The sequence below is a fragment of the Mesitornis unicolor genome, unplaced genomic scaffold (genome assembly GCF_000695765.1).
Source record: "Mesitornis unicolor isolate BGI_N332 unplaced genomic scaffold, ASM69576v1 scaffold31421, whole genome shotgun sequence".
NCBI classification, from domain to species: domain Eukaryota; kingdom Metazoa; phylum Chordata; class Aves; order Mesitornithiformes; family Mesitornithidae; genus Mesitornis; species Mesitornis unicolor.
In genome coordinates, this window is record NW_010162263.1 from 17853 (window position 1) to 31133 (window position 13281).

The window sequence follows — 13281 nt, forward strand, 5'->3', positions numbered from 1 at the left end:
TATACTCTTTAGCTCAGTATTTTCATTGTCCTCATTACTGGAGCCACATCCTATGTGAGCCGCAGCTTTACATCTCCGTGCCAAAGGAACAGGATTGTAAACACAAGAGTGAAATAATAACTCCAGAGCTGGTGTTGTTAATAGTTTAAGTTGAATCATGAACCCTGAGGGGCTGTCGCCTTTAAACGAGATCATCGCAATAAACATTTCGCTTCATTTTTCCCCAGCTTTTTGTTATATTCAGAAGTCTCTCATCAGCCATCCATTAGTCATGTGCATGTTTTAACATTTTAATTTTCTGAACTGGTGTATGGTATTCTACCTGTCAGTGGAGTTGCGTTTCCTCTTCAGCTTATGGTAACCTGATAGCTAAATAATTTCCTCATAGTTCTCTTGGTAGGCCAAGCAGTTGCCAAAGCAAGCAGTTTATTAGGGGGTGCAGTTTGGGAGGTTATTAAAAAGTTTTAACAGTCACTATTTAGTGTTTAATTACAAGGTTAAATTTCTGACACAGTTGCAAATGTCTCAACTGTTGCTTTATCTCACGTTTGGATTTGTGCTCACGTGCCTTCTGGAACTGTGTCAAACGTCGGTATTTTTAAGCATGTTTACTTTTAGGCTTATAAGTATGGGTGAATTCCACTAGTGAGCAGACCTTAATTCTAAATCTATGGAAAAATAGAAAAGGAAAAAGAAAAAAAAAGGGAAAAAAAGAAACAGCAAATGAAAATTTTTGTAAGATAATACAAAGTCTCAATATGAATGCAGTGACAGTGAATTTTTATGATCAGAAATAGAAATGTCTTTCCATGGCACAGCACTCCTGCCACTCTCATTGTGGAAAGGTAGTATAAAGAAAGAGGAGTGATAGGCAGTGAAAGATATTCATAATCTGTGTAGCTCTGAAGGAAGGAAGTAAAATTTTTGGAATTACAGGTTTCTCTAGCTTGTCGTGCACAAGTGTAACTTGTAACAGTTTTTTATGGCTGAAAGTACAAAACATTGCACCTTATTTTATTTTGAGGACCCTGCTTCCTACCCGCTGAATAATTCTAGACTCGTCTTGGACTTTACAGTGTGGAATTGTAATAATGCACTGAATTCAGCTTATCTCTTGAGGTTACACTTAGGTGGATTTTCTGGGAATGGATGTTTTCAGAGACATGCTGTGGCGCTTACAGTGATTGCTTTAGCACATTCTTCATACTTGTATCTAAGGAGAAGTATTTAAGGAATTTGGTTAGCAGTCTTTGTTCTTACAAATATTTTTGCTTGGAGACACCATGGTTGTATTTGTGTATTCTGTGATTTCAATGTCGCCTGTGAACTCAGTTTAATTAGATTTTTTTTCTTTAAAGCCCAACTCATTATAAAATTCTTTTTCTGCAGTTTGGCGCTAGTAGAAATAGAACACAGTGCTGGGTTTCAGGACTCCTACACATAGCCAAAATCCCTAAATTGCACCTGCAATAGGTGCTGCTTTCAGCTCTTGCTTTTTATTTCAATTTTAAAATTGCATGAATTAAAAACAATACAGATATTCTTTTCTGCAAACTTCATAAAAAGCAGAGCAGTGTTGTCTACTGAGAAGCGCTCTAAAGATGTGAGCACAGCAGAGGGGCTGCAGTAGTGGAGCTGCAACCTATTCTTCAGTGGCAAGAATAGAAACACTTAAAAATGAGCTATCCTTGGATTTAGTTCATTTCAGTTTGTAAGTTAGACACTAGGACATTAAACGGAAAGAAGAATATGGAAAATGGCAATCCTTATCCAAAGAAATGCTTGGGTATTGTGTTATCTTAAGAGAATCTGGTGTATGGCTGTATCATCCCAGCCTTTGAAACTATTGTGAGCATGCCAGGTGTAACTATTGCACCATTTTTTAGTATATATTTTTAATGTATGGTTTCCTTTGATAATCGCATCTAAGCACACTGACTTTCTTGTTTTGCTAGTTTTAAAAGATTTGATCTTCAAGTGCAAACCACATCTGAATATTGTGATGTCGTTAAATTGAGATTTATTCATAAACTTTTTTTGGAGGTGCAGCAAAAGAAAATATTCCAGAACTTCTGTTAGGGTGCTTTTTTCCCTTTAATTTTATACAGGCCAGATTAAATATATTTTTTAACGTATCAGCCAAGAGCAGCAGGTTACAGATGAGATCATCTTGCGTTCTGGCAACACCATTTATACTTTTTAATCACTAGATATATGTTGAATTTTCCCCAAGTGCAGTATGTGACCTCCACAGCATACTTTCTCTTCCCTGTTAATTGTCACTTCTGCCCTCCCATCAGTTTGTTTTTCCAGATCATCTTTTATACTTCTTCTGCAGTCTGGCCACAGGTTGGTGTCTAGTTACAAACATCCTGAGGTGTTTTGGTTTTTTTCTCTTGCCTTAGGGGCCAAAGAAATATTTCTGTAGATGACTTAGATGTCAAAATAAGCTTGAAGCTACCACTCACACAAATTTTGGAGTCAGTTTCAGAATTTTAAATAACAAAGAACAAAAGAGTGGCAGGGAACTCATAAAAAGTAAAAAGCATAAAGTGGTATGGTTCATTTCAATTAGAGCTGTGCAAATCACTAAATGGCAATGAATATGCAACTCTCTAATGCATATCTGACTGTTGGGGCTTGTCTTTTGAAAGTCTCTCATTCCTAGGACCTCTATGTTTGCTTTCAGGAAAGAAATAGGCAATTCCTGATTCTGGGAGAGGACCCCTCCACATATTTCTTTAATCTCTGTGGGAAAGGTGCAGGAGGAGCTTAGCATGCCAAAGGCCAGAGCCACTCTTCTTCCCATGAAAAATTCCCTAAAGCAGAGCAGGGTGGCAAACACTTTTTGCTTGTTTCGAAATGAACGTGTGTTATTAACTTCAAGATAGGACAGGAGGCTGATGAGGCTGATAAGGAGCGGGGTGAAAGGCTTTTCAGAAGTTGCTGCTTATTAGTGGTAAAAGCTTTCACAGAGTGGAATGACCCATGTTTAGCAGTAGCTGCATATATAATTAAGCTGCCACTCAGATGCCTGAGGGGTTCATTTAATTACTGTTGATTCATAGTCTCAAAGGAGCTGAGAGTTCAGCCTCGAGCTTGGAGTTAAAGGTGTTGTGGAGGCAGCGCTCTATTTCCAATTTGACTAATAAATTATGCAAAGAAAGGCATCTTTCTGAGACTTTTAGGAATGGGTCTGATAAACATGCTTTTGCAGGATATAACACTGACGTTAGAAAAGATTTATTTTATATGCTAGTAGGTTAAGCATAATATTACAATATTTTATTTTAATAAATATCCATATGCTAATGTGAAAAAAGTAAAATTCCAATAAAACTCTCCACAAACCCACAGATTCAAAGTTAAATTTCTTGGAGTATTAATGGGGCTAGCTTTTCAAGTTTCCCTTATTCACTCAAGCACTGGGCGAAATTTTCAGAAGTGCTTAAGGGGTTTAGTAGCAGAAGTTCCTATTGATTTCCAATGAAATTTGTACTCCTGAAATTCCTTTGGCAATTATGAAATCACAGTGTTTTTCATCATTGGTAGGACATCAGCAGGTCAGCTTCATCCCTGATAGAATAGGACACTCAAGTGTGAGTTTGGCAAATGTGCCCTCAAGATGGATGAAGTTCTTAAAAAAATTCTTGCATAGGGTTCTGCATTTAGCCTCTGCGTGGTTTTTTTTTGTTTTGACATTACTGAGGGATATTGCTAGCCAGGATTCAATAAAAACCTTTTTATACTGATGAGAGAAAAAGTGATCTTGCAGTTGGGTCAGTTAATTTCCCAATTTTGTGATGAATTTCCTGGATTATTTTGGACACTTCACTTTGGGCCTGATCCTGTTCCCTTGAGTCATGTTGGATTGTGCTGCACTTTGTGACTGCTCGTGGTATGAGCAGGAGTAACAGCATCTGGGCTTTGATATCCCCATCGCTCATACCCTGGAAATTCACTGTAAAGTGTTACAAAGGGGTTTCATGTGGCAGTAGGAAGATCTGCATCAACAGTCTCCTTTTTTTTTTCTGATTTCTTTTGTACTTATTCTTGTTTCACTTTGTAAACCAACATCGCATAACTGATTTGGTGTCCCCCAAAGTGTGATGCTGCAGTTGACATCAGTATGCGAAGAGCTGAGAAAGGGAAGTTCTCTTTTGCCTTGCATTTCAAAGTGCAACTGGCTTAAATCAAATGAAAATCAAGTTTTTTGAGTGTCCATGACAAAATCCTGCTGTATGTTGACTGATAAGTTTAAAAGTATCTTACTCCTTAATGTCACAGAAGTATTTATAAACGTAGATGCTCTGCAGAATTACAAATGGATAAATTTCATTAATAAATGTTGGAAGAGGTCATTTAATATTTCTAGAACCTTCTTTTCCCTGTTCTCACCAGAGGGAAAGTAACAAAGAGGTTAATCTCAGTTCAGCTGTGATCAGTTTGCATTTTCCTTGTGGAGTTTGGTTCGGTTAAGATTGCTCAAATTCTGTAAGAAATGGATGACACATCTCGGGAAAGCTGATGACGTGTACTATGTTTAGAGCACATTTGGTGAATGCAGTAGTCAAATATTATTCTATCTGTAGGAATGTTAAACGTGGAATACGTAATTTTTACTTCCATATAATGTATGTACTATTTCCACAGAATCCAATAGCATAATAGGTAATTTAGAGCTAAAAATGAAACAGATATCACTTTTATAAACACTGCTTTCCAAGACCACAGCTGAATAAACAGTGCACCTGTAGGAGTCTTGAAAAGCATCTTGCACATTAATTTCAGAGGACATAAAATGTCCTGGACAGGATGTAAGCCAAGTGAATTGTTCTGTATGCTTTTTGGGTATGGGCAATACAACCACTGTTTCGCTTCAATCTTTATTGTGTGTGTTTATTTATTTATTTAATCTATCTTAACAGTGGATCTCCTGAGTCTGTCTGCTGCGTGTGATGCCCTGGACCAGCACAACCTCAAACAAAATGACCAGCCAATGGATATTCTGCAAATCATTAACTGCTTAACCACCATTTACGATCGACTGGAACAAGAGCACAATAACCTGGTCAACGTTCCTCTCTGCGTGGACATGTGCCTCAACTGGCTGCTGAATGTCTACGACACGTATGTATGAGTGCTCTCAACGTGGGGCTCTCGGGAGCTTTCCTAACAGCACAAGGGAAGGGGGTATGAGCCCGCTGCCTCATTAGAAAATGAATGGCTTGAAACTGAAAAAAAATGGTAGTTGAAGTGAAAGTTTAATAAACCTAATAGTTTAATAGCTGCAGTTAGCTGAATAAGTACAGCCTTTGGTTAGGCTTACTATCCTAGATTTATTAAGCTAACCAATGAGAGAACTAAAAACCAGAAACTTTTAAACATATTTCTATGTTCAGAGCAGTTCCAGGACTGCATGTCCTCAGTAGGTCATGGCTTTGCATGGCGTTTTAATTTAATTAGGTAAAGAAGTTCAAGAGAGTTATCAAGAAGCAACAGTATAACACCATCATATGGACATATAGCATGTGTCTGTACATAGGAGGATGTTAACAAAGGATGTTAATCCTTTTCAGAGCTGTCCATTTCCTATACCTTTCAATCTATAATTCTTGTTCAGTGATGGAAGATGTGCTTGCAACCGTGAGAAATCAGGATATTTGAGAAATATTTAATCTAAAATTTAATTTTAAAAAGTGTACCTGTAAGTACAGATACAACAAAGTGAGTTTACCTTAAGAAAATTTAAGGATATTTCTATTCAGTGGGTTAATGATGTTGCTTATAATACACAGACAAATACCAACACAGCTAATTTTAGAATAAGCCATTATTTTTATATCTAGTGAATTTAGTGGGGAAAAAAAAAGTCAGTGGAAGTCTTTATCTGTGTTTTTAAGGTTATCAGTCACCTTCAGCCAGACATGCTCATTATTGTGGCAGAATAAACATTTACATGTAGAAATGGAAGGAGATGGGACAATTGCTGTATTTGCATTGACATTTTTGAGCCATATTGAAGAGCCGTAACATCGTTCTTCCGTCCACCCTTTATCACAGCACTGAAGCTTCGATGATCACCTGCAGAAAAATTACGGATTTGTACAGAGTCTCTTCCTGCAGGATCACCTCTCATAAGCCAATTGCTTATAACATCCTCTGCAGCAGCTGCGGTATCCTATGAAGTGGATTACCCAGATTACATTATATTTTTGTGTAGTGTACCGGTAGTAGGAAATGGGGCTATATTCACTTAAGAGCCAGGTTTTATTTCTTTAATCTGCTTTGGCCTTCACAGAACTCTGACCCACTTCTGAATTATCATCAACTATAAATAACATATAAACGAAGACAACCAGTTAGCGAAAAACAAGGTGTGCTAGGGATGTTAATCCAGATCAAACACGTTGGGAGCAGAGAGGGAACTAAAGGTCATTCCACAGGCTGCTCCTGAGCTGGACCATCTAGTTTAGCTTTGCCATGTCCAGTCTAGTTTTATTTATGTTGCACTGTGCTGAAAGAAATTATAATTGGCTGCCTCTAGGCAATTCCCTAGGTATGCTGGGGAGCCGCATATTGCAGGACGCAATGAAACAGAGAGGTGTTTTATGTGCGAGAAAAGCTCGCAGCTATTTTGTCGAAATTCAGGTTTGAATTATGCTGGTGAGAGAGGTGACCTTGGGGTTACACATGTTTAGTTTTCATTGTAAACTTAATAGGCAGAGATCAACTGAAGTGCATAGCAGTACTGGGGACGTTTAATTAAATGTACTGAATCTTTACTTTTCTTATAATTGAAAACTGTCATTTGTAAAGATATTAATCAAATTCACAGTCAATGACTGATCTAATTATGGGCACAGCTCTGCAAATCCGGCACGTTTCAGATTTGTTTTAATTGATCAGTTACTCATGCTCATTTGCAGTAGCATGCTAAATTATTGGTTTGACTTGGAAGGAGAGGAAAGTGAACTGAACAACTCAGGATTCCTACAAGTTTCAGTTTAATATGCCTTGCAGGGAAATCATCATTCTACATTCTTCTCTTGTATAATTTGCATGAGCCTGGTATTCATCAGGAGGAGTTTCTCAGGGCACAGATGATAATTAATTTGGAAAAGATTTGAGGGAGAGGAGTAAGAGAAGTGGAGTGTGGAAAGCATCGGTAAATAACAAATGCTTATTTGTGATGAAAAATGCAAGATTCTGTAGTAAAAAGTTGCAAATTCTGAATTCAGCTTTGTCCACTGGTTTCTATCTGCACCTTTTACAGGGTTTGCAGGGGAGATGCATGGGTAAATGAGCACCTCTGGCTCCTACGATGCTTTCATGGCATTAAAAAGCACACATCTTTGCCAAACGGTGCAGCCAGATGTGTGACTCTGGCATGCATCTACATGATTTATCTCATTTCCAGTGGTGGTCTTACTGGTGATGCTTCAAAACATTTGATAAGGCTCTGCTTCAAAAATACTGGTTTAAGGCATTACTTTCCTGTGTTGTATATATATATCATTGTTTGCAGTAGATGTTATATATTTGAAATGCTATCAGAAGTAAAAGTCCTGGGGGAAGCCAGCAACTGGAAGTAAATTGGGCTAAACCAGATGACTGAGAGAAGATGCAAAGGTTTGTTGTCACATCGCCTGCAGCGCAGAGGAGGACGTTTTCTTCTTTCAGTCAAGTTAAAAAGCAAAAGTGATGGTGCAAGCGTGTGACAAAGCATCAGTGAGCACAGGGGAAAGGCTGACCAGAGGCAGTACGGGGGCTGGCGTGGAGCACACCAGCCCCTTGGCACTGCGCGGGACAGGTGTGAGCGCTGGCTCAGAAACCACGCTGTGGTGGTAATGGCACAGCTGTGCAGCCTGCCTGCCCACACGTGATTTCTAGGCAAGCTTCGTCGTTCACCTGAACATCTTACAAGTGCCTCTGTTGCTGCACGCTACTGGCAGAGGCTGCTTTTCTCCGTACTTATTTCCCTGTTGCTTTCTCAAGCAGATCTGGTCAGGGCTGACAAGGCAGTAAGAAAAGACTTTCTAAAAATGACTGCTACATCTTATCTGTAATGAAAGTGAAGCTGTGTTGTCTTTGGCAAAAGGGGTGGTTTGCTGTTCTGTCAGGGACCTCATCTTCTCTGAGAATAGCTCAGCAGCAGTTCATAGAGAAGCCTGTTCAAATAAGCGTAAGGTAGAGTCTCTTTACTCTTAATTTTGTTGTAAAAAGCTGAGTAATTATTTCCAAAGAAGACCATTTCTGGTTGAATTGATACAACAGCACAATCCAATTCAGCTATGCCTGTGATGCCACAACCATATTTGCTGTTTTGTTTCTAGCTTACCTAATAACCAGCCAGCGTGTGCTGTGCAACATAATTCTGTGTGATACTTCATTTATGACGACAGTGCTATTGCAGTGAATTCTGTGACATTATACAAATTATGACATGAATGGATTGTATCATCAGCCACTGTTTCTTTTTCATTAGGGGTCGAACAGGAAGGATCCGCGTCTTGTCTTTCAAAACTGGTGTTGTATCCCTTTGTAAAGCACACCTGGAAGATAAGTATAGATGTAAGTCACTGTAATTCTTTTGGTTTTAGTTTATTATTATATTGTGGTTTTATTCCTCCTATTTATTGCATCAACATTTAAGTAGCATACAGAGACATTCTTTAAGTAGTCCAGATGTAAAGTGTATTAATTTGCTTCACCTTGTACTTTTAAGTTACTTGTTCAGTATGACTTTAGGTGGTTTAGCACCGTAGTTCTGCAACATTTTTGATTGCACCCCTACCCATAAAAAAATTTGAGCATGCACCCCAATAGATGTATATTTATTTATAAATTATGTGCATGTACCACTTTACTAATATACTGTGTACATGATAAAACATTTTAGAAATTGACATTTAAAAATAGGTGACAAAGATGAAATAAACACTATTTTTAAAATTTTAAATTTAATCTGCTAACAGTACAAAGAATATTTTCTTAGTACACCCTAGTGGATTGTCTTGCACACTCTAAAGAACCCCTCTTTTGTAGACCACTTGTTCGGCACACCTTCATGCACAAAAATTTATGTCTACAGGACATCTCGCACTACACCGTTTTAAAATATATTAACTTTTTAAAATATTTTCCACAATGTGGTTAGGGTTTTATGTACATTGTGTTTAAATGCAGTTGCTACCTTTAAATAAATTTTAGATGTATGCATATTTTAATAGACCAAATCGTGAAATACTTTTAAAAAATCCACTTGAAGTTTTAGGTTATCTGAATAAGTTCATAAGTGAGGATAGGATCCAGAAAAGTACTACTGATAAGAGTAGTTCCTAAGAGTAACTTTCTGATTAAATTAATGGTATCCTTCATTCATGCATTAAAAAATACCCACCACTGAAAAAACCTTTAGGATTTGACCCAATACAGTAGCATTCTTCATAATTTGTTATTATTCTATTCTTCTACTAATGACAGCTGAAGAACACTAAAGAGAAAACAGACAGCTCCATCAATAGAGTTTGTGCATGACTATGTGTAATTGGATCAGATTTTAGGGCAATCACTATGAATGTCACAGTTTAGATCCCTAGATGTTTCATGTGGGTGTTGTGAAAAAGAATTCGGAAAATCTTTTAAGAAAATTACTCAGTACAGATTTTTTTCAAAATGATATTTCATTGAGGATTATTGAAGTTACAAAGGAAAACATTTATTCATATTTTATAGTCTCCTGCAGTGTGTATGCACAGTAATGCATAACCCCCCTTTTTAAGATTGTAGAAGACTTAATGTTTTAATGATGGAGAAATTGAAAGCTGCATAGATTGTGGGAAAGGAAGGAATTGGCTTCACCATCCACGCCTAAGTCGTAGTGCAATTGCTGTTGGTATTGCTGCAAGTATGAGATGAGTTGCACTCCTTAAATTTTATTTTTCTCTCATTTGTGCAGTGGAGCAGAGTTGGTTGTGCTAGAGCACAAGTCTTCAGGCTTGCAGAGCTGATGGAAGGATTTATCCCAAAATTATTGATTATAAAGCTACTCTTGGCAAGAGTGCAACTTGTGTTATTATAAAATAATCCTTTCTCTATCCATTCCTTTGTTCCTTTGGAAGAAAACAGGTGTCGAAGCAGTGCTAGGAAAGTTCTCTTGAGCAGTGCTGAAACACCTTTATAATTGTATCTCTGGTGTCTGATGAAATATTGAGGCAGCTCCAAAAAAAGGGCATTATTTTATTCTAGCCATTTCTCTCGCGCGTTCTCTTTTTTTTCTTAAAAAAAAACCCAACAAAGTACAACTCTGAAAAGTAAGGAGAACTTACTCAGGTCATATATTGTCAATAGAGTTATTACCAAATAAATATTTCAATTAATGCTAACCTAATTTTTCTTATTATTATGAACTCTAATACCTCCTCAATGTATATGTTGTGTAACCTATTCCCACCAAACTAAATAGAGTTTATGAAGGGATAATAATTCTGTCCTAAATATTTATTTTTCAGAATGATGCAGTAACAGAACGTGGCTTTAAGTGACATTTCACTTCAGAATTGAAAACTTAATATGATGTTAACATTCCTGGTGGAAGACAGATTCTGTCATACTGTAACATTTTTCGTTCATTTTAGAAAAACTCCTGGATTAAAGGATGATGATATGTCAAAATTAGGGAGCTTGTTTTTTAGTTCATCTCATATGAAAGAGAAATAGTTTCTGAGCTGTATGTTGATTCCTAAGACTTGCAAATGTGTTGTATGGGATTATCTTACTGTTAAACAGTATATTTAAAGCATTTATGTAGTTGTGGCTCATAGATCCTGCTGTTCAGATAACTGTGTCATAGGACCGCAGCTGCTATTTCCAGCAATGCCACAGGTGCTGTGTTAGAATGGCCTTTCTTCCCAGGTACAAGCCAATCATGCTATTAAAAATTACCACTAGACTGCATATTTAACAGCAAAAAAACCAGAACAGTGTTTATAGGAAGATGAGCAGCCAAACTGAAGGCGCATTTGTGTTCATGTGCACCAAGGACTGCACCACTGCACTGCCAAGCCTGCACTGCCACTTCCGTGCTATTTGTCACATCCTGGTAGTGATGCTTTAGCTCTGGTGTCCTTTTCCTTTCTCCAGACCTGTTCAAGCAAGTGGCAAGCTCCACTGGCTTCTGTGACCAGCGCCGGCTGGGGCTGCTGCTGCACGACTCCATCCAGATCCCTCGGCAGCTGGGGGAAGTGGCGTCCTTCGGGGGCAGCAACATCGAGCCGAGCGTCAGAAGCTGCTTCCAGTTTGTAAGTTCATGTTTGCTTGCTGTTAATTTTCTGCTTTGTATTTTATGTCGAGGTATCCTGTCCAGCCTTTTTAGCAGGGCCTGTTCCAATAGGACAGGGGGAAATGGATTTAAACTAAAAGTGGGTAGGTGCAGACTAGATGTAAGGAAGGCATTTTTTATGATGAAGGTGGTAAAAGACTGGAACAGGTTGCCCAGAGAGGTGGTTGATGCCTCATCCCTGGAAACAACCAAGGTCAGGCTGGATAGGGCTCTGAGCAACCTGATTTAATTGAAGATGTCCCTGCTTACTTGCAGGCGTGTTGGTCTAGATGGTCCTTAAAGGTCCCTTCCAACCCAAACCATTTAGTGATTCTGAAGAGGACTGAAAATTTGGAAGAAGGGTTCGGGTACTGAGAGTCATTTAATGGTGGTGTTCATTGGTGTATTCAGCTGTTCCTTTGATAAGATGTATTTGAAATAGCCTGTTTCTCTGGCTGTGGCGGAAGAAGCCCTGGTAACGCCTTTATCCATACAGCAAATAATTGCCATCAAGGCTTATATTGTAACTGATCCCTGCAAACAGTTTAAGTCCTTGTTATGGCAGCTCTTGGTTTTACAGTTTCCTGTTGCCAGCAGTAGATCACCACTTATTGCTGCCGTGTAGGTGAACGACAATGGTTAATCTAAATTTTGGGCATGTCCATACCAGTGACAGCCAGGTGCACAGGGGAGCAATAGGAAAAGAGTGCCTGCCTGCAGTGCTGTCTAGGGGTGAGGAGGGCTCGATGAGCTCCTTCCATTGCTTCAATGGGTAATGCCGTTTTTTTTTAACGAGTGCTGAAAGCATTCCTGTCCTGTCTGTTGAGGAATACATGGAGAACTGGAGGCTCTTTTTCAAACTTGTAAATTATTTAATCTGGGTAGAAAGAGAGTTAAGGGAATTATTCATCCTTATCCTAACCAACAGCAAAATGCACAAGATGAAGACAGCTGCTTAATGAAAAGGTAGAGGAGGAGAGGTAATGTATGGTCTGTGATTAACTCTCAATGCATCTTCTACATTACAATGAAAGAAATGCTTTTTTTTCCCATCTCCTTACTGTTCCTGGGGGATTTTTTTGTTTGGTTGGGGGCGGGAGGAGTTGTTTGCTTTTTTGCCTGCTGCTCAGTTTCATTATGCAGTAAGTTGCAGTTTTGTACTAAGCAAAACACAGCAAGTTTTTTTCAATGAATAGTAATGCTTGGAAATAGTCTTCTTACGCACAGTGACTATGAAAAGAATCTAATTCTAAAATCACCACAAACTTCAGTTGCGATGAACGTTTGGTTTCTGTATTTTTCTTAGACTTCTTCTAGCAGATTAATTCTACAGGATTCACATTTCCCCATTTCCATCATTCATGTCTTGACCTTTTATAATTCTAATCCGTATTTGATGACATTTCCAAATTAATGTTTTATAGGGCCATATCCTGGGTGGATAACCCATGCTGATAAACTGTGCATAATAACTTGGACAGATGGGTTAGACTCTGCGATGGCTTACAAACCTCAAGCTCCACATTGGGCTTTCAAGTGAAAGCAAGGCAAAATGATGCTGCAGCGAATCCATGGTCAAAAGCTCATTTGTGCAAATGACCTTGCTCAGAAATTGGGACTCACTGAATCCTCTTGTTTTCCCAAGTGAATGGCAGCAGCGCTTAGAACACTGTTGAAAAACTGATAAGGAAAGCGGCCTCGGAATCTGACAAAACCATGTTATTTTGGAAAGGGGGCTGCCATTCTGTGTGTTCATACTAGTAAAAAAACCCAAAAAAATCATAGTTATGGAATGCACAAAACCAGTTTTTATGAAGTGGGAAGAAAACTTATAGATGTTTATTTGAATAAAATGAGTTAAAATGTGTTTGTCATCACAAATGAAGATGTGCCCGCAAGGCTGAATGCTGTACTGCATCCAGCTACCAGCATTTCTAGAAACAGCCCAAGCACAGCTG

The 13281-nt window shown here is 38.4% G+C and overlaps 1 protein-coding gene across 1 annotated transcript in view; it reads left to right on the forward strand.

Annotated features, from left to right (window-relative positions):
• LOC104547760 (dystrophin-like) overlaps nucleotides 1-13281 on the forward strand; it is a gene marked incomplete at both ends in the record, with an annotated part of 73386 nt that overhangs the window by 11214 nt on the left and 48891 nt on the right. The window contains 3 exons of the mRNA XM_010193577.1: nucleotides 4929-5130; nucleotides 8489-8574; nucleotides 11146-11303. Coding sequence (XP_010191879.1) covers nucleotides 4929-5130; nucleotides 8489-8574; nucleotides 11146-11303 — 446 coding nt within the window. The remainder of the gene's footprint in view (nucleotides 1-4928; nucleotides 5131-8488; nucleotides 8575-11145; nucleotides 11304-13281) is intronic.